At 35.0% G+C, this 2,252-nt stretch overlaps 1 protein-coding gene across 1 annotated transcript; it reads left to right on the top strand.

The window, feature by feature from the left end:
- Window positions 1-1,013: 1,013 nt before the first annotated feature.
- On the top strand, window positions 1,014-2,010 carry LOC149239099 (uncharacterized). The gene is made up of 3 exons (XM_089369753.1): window positions 1,014-1,280; window positions 1,440-1,610; window positions 1,747-2,010. Exons 1-3 carry the CDS (start codon window positions 1,014-1,016, stop codon window positions 2,008-2,010), a joined length of 702 nt encoding a protein of 233 aa, XP_089225879.1.
- The last annotated feature ends 242 nt before the right edge of the window (window positions 2,011-2,252 follow it).

Below are 2,252 nucleotides of genomic sequence, written 5' to 3' on the forward strand. Positions count from 1 at the left end.
AAAAATCAGGGAATGTAGGAAGAGTTCGATGGCATTTACTTGGAATGGGGAAAAAAGAACAATCAGCTTTATGTGGCAGTGTACCTAAAACAGAAAAAGCTTCTCTAATTAAGCAATTTAATGAACTTGAAAAGCTTAGACATATTGTTGAAGGTTTAGTTCAAGCTAACAACAATCCTAGTGGACTGACAATTGGTGGTCCACACTCTTGTTCTCAACATCAAGTTTCTGTTTCTCACCTTCAAAACTAATGGGATGTAAAAGGAAGGGGAAATCTCGATGCATCCATTGGATGATTTTTTTTCGCAAATGGCATATCTTTTAATGTTTGTAGGTCTCCTTATTGGAAAGAAATGGTAAGAGATCTAGTTAACAATGTTCCTAAAGGTTACAAGCCTCCTAGTTATGAAAAGATGAGGACAACTGTGTTATCTGAAGAGAGGGCTTGGGTTGATGCTAGACTTTAAGACATTAAAGATAGTTGGAAGGAATCTGGAGTCTCCATTGTCTCAGATGGTTGGATAGATGTTAACCATCGTCCCCTTATCAATATTTTGGTTTCTAGTCCAAAAGGAGTTATGTTTTTAAAATCCTATAATACTACAGGAAAGACAAAACATGGTCCATATCTAACAGGTCTCCTCAAAGAGGAAATAGAGGAGGTTGGTAGAGAAAACGTGGTCCAAATTGTTACAGATAGTGCCTCAAACAATATTCTTGCTGGTGGGTTGATTGAGGATGAATATCCAACAATTTTTTGGACTCCTTGCTCTGTGCATTGCTTGAATTTGTTCCTGAAAAATATTAATAACATTGCATGGGTTGATAAAACTATAACTGAAGCAAAGATGCTACAGCACTTTATTATTAATCATGCAACATCCATAGAAATGTATAGGAAATATGAAAAACTTCAGCTTCTTTGATGTGCCGAAACTAGATTTGCATATGCTTTCATTATGCTTCAACGCCTTATTAAAATGCATCAATCTTTGAGAGAGATGGTGGTATCAATGGATTGGCAAAGGTGGAAGGGTTCTCATACTGGGGATGGCCTAAAAGTTGAGGACATTATTATTGGTCTTTCTTCAGAGAATTTTTGGAGGAGAGTGGAGGATATTGTTACCCTTATTACACCTATTGTTTCCACCCTTCGCATATTTGATAGTGATCAACCATGCTTAGGGGATGTCTTTGAGAGCATGGATCAAATGAGAGAGATGATTCATGACATAATGGAAGATGAAAATTCTAGGATTGACAAAGACACCAGAAATGAAGTGTGGGAACTTAGTTTGACAAGGTGGAAAATGCTTCATAACCCTCTTCATTCAATTGCATTTTTACTCAATCCTAAATGGTTTCATAAGAAACCATCATCAGATGTAGAGGTTATGAAAAACTGGAAAATTTTTATAAGTAGGTGTTACAATTGTCAGGATCGCACTGCTTTACGGTTTGAGTTAGGAAAGTATTTGAGATCAGAAGACCACTTTGCAAATGAAGATTGTGCATACAACAGACAACAACTTGGACCCATCGACTTCTGGATACAATATGGTACAGGGACCCCCTTGCTTCATCGTTTGGCTATCCGTTTGCTTTCACAGGTATTCTTAACAACAAATACCTTTAATGTATTGATTTATTGTTTAAACAATTAATTCTAAAGCTCATTTTAGATTATTTATCTTATAAGATTTATTGATTGACTATGACTAACATAATTTTAATTTTATTTTATAGGTGACTAGTTCCTCTGCATGTGAAAGAAATTGGAGTGAATATGCTTTCATCCATTCAACAAAGAGGAATCGCCTAGGCACAAAAATGGCACAAGATTTGGTGTTTGTACATTCAAATCTACGTTTGTTATCTCGACAACAACTAGAATACAAAACTGGACCCACGAGAATGTGGGATTATGGTGGTTCACAGATGACGAAATTGATGAGCTTCCACTTGAGGTGCTACAAGAAAATGCTGAAGACATGCTTGATGATATCATGAAGTCTATTGACCAAAATAATTCTTTTGGAATTGGCTCAAGCTCAACAACTATTCCAGAAAATGAGCTTCAAAATCTAGATTATTAGGTTTACTTGCTTTTTGATATGAATTGTTGAAAGTGACTTTAGAGATACATATATACTCAAAAGAAAAAATTTAATTATTTATATTTCAAATCTCTTATTCTTATCAATGTTTGCTATTTTCTTGGAATTAATGATGGCTAAATTTTTGGATCTAAA

The sequence above is a fragment of the Pinus tabuliformis genome, chromosome 8 (genome assembly GCF_031772625.1).
Source record: "Pinus tabuliformis cultivar Carrire ecotype Pingquan chromosome 8, CPIR1, whole genome shotgun sequence".
Classification (NCBI taxonomy): Eukaryota; Viridiplantae; Streptophyta; class Pinopsida; order Pinales; family Pinaceae; genus Pinus; species Pinus tabuliformis.

Coding starts and splice junctions, on each gene's coding strand:
- LOC149239099 (XM_089369753.1), top strand. CDS start 1,014: ATGGATTGGCAAAGGTGGAAGGGTTCTCATACTGGGGATGGCCTAAAA. Junction 1,281..1,439: donor ACAAAGACACCAGAAATGAA/GTGTGGGAACTT, acceptor TACAATTGTCAG/GATCGCACTGCTTTACGGTT. Junction 1,611..1,746: donor CTATCCGTTTGCTTTCACAG/GTATTCTTAACA, acceptor TTTATTTTATAG/GTGACTAGTTCCTCTGCATG.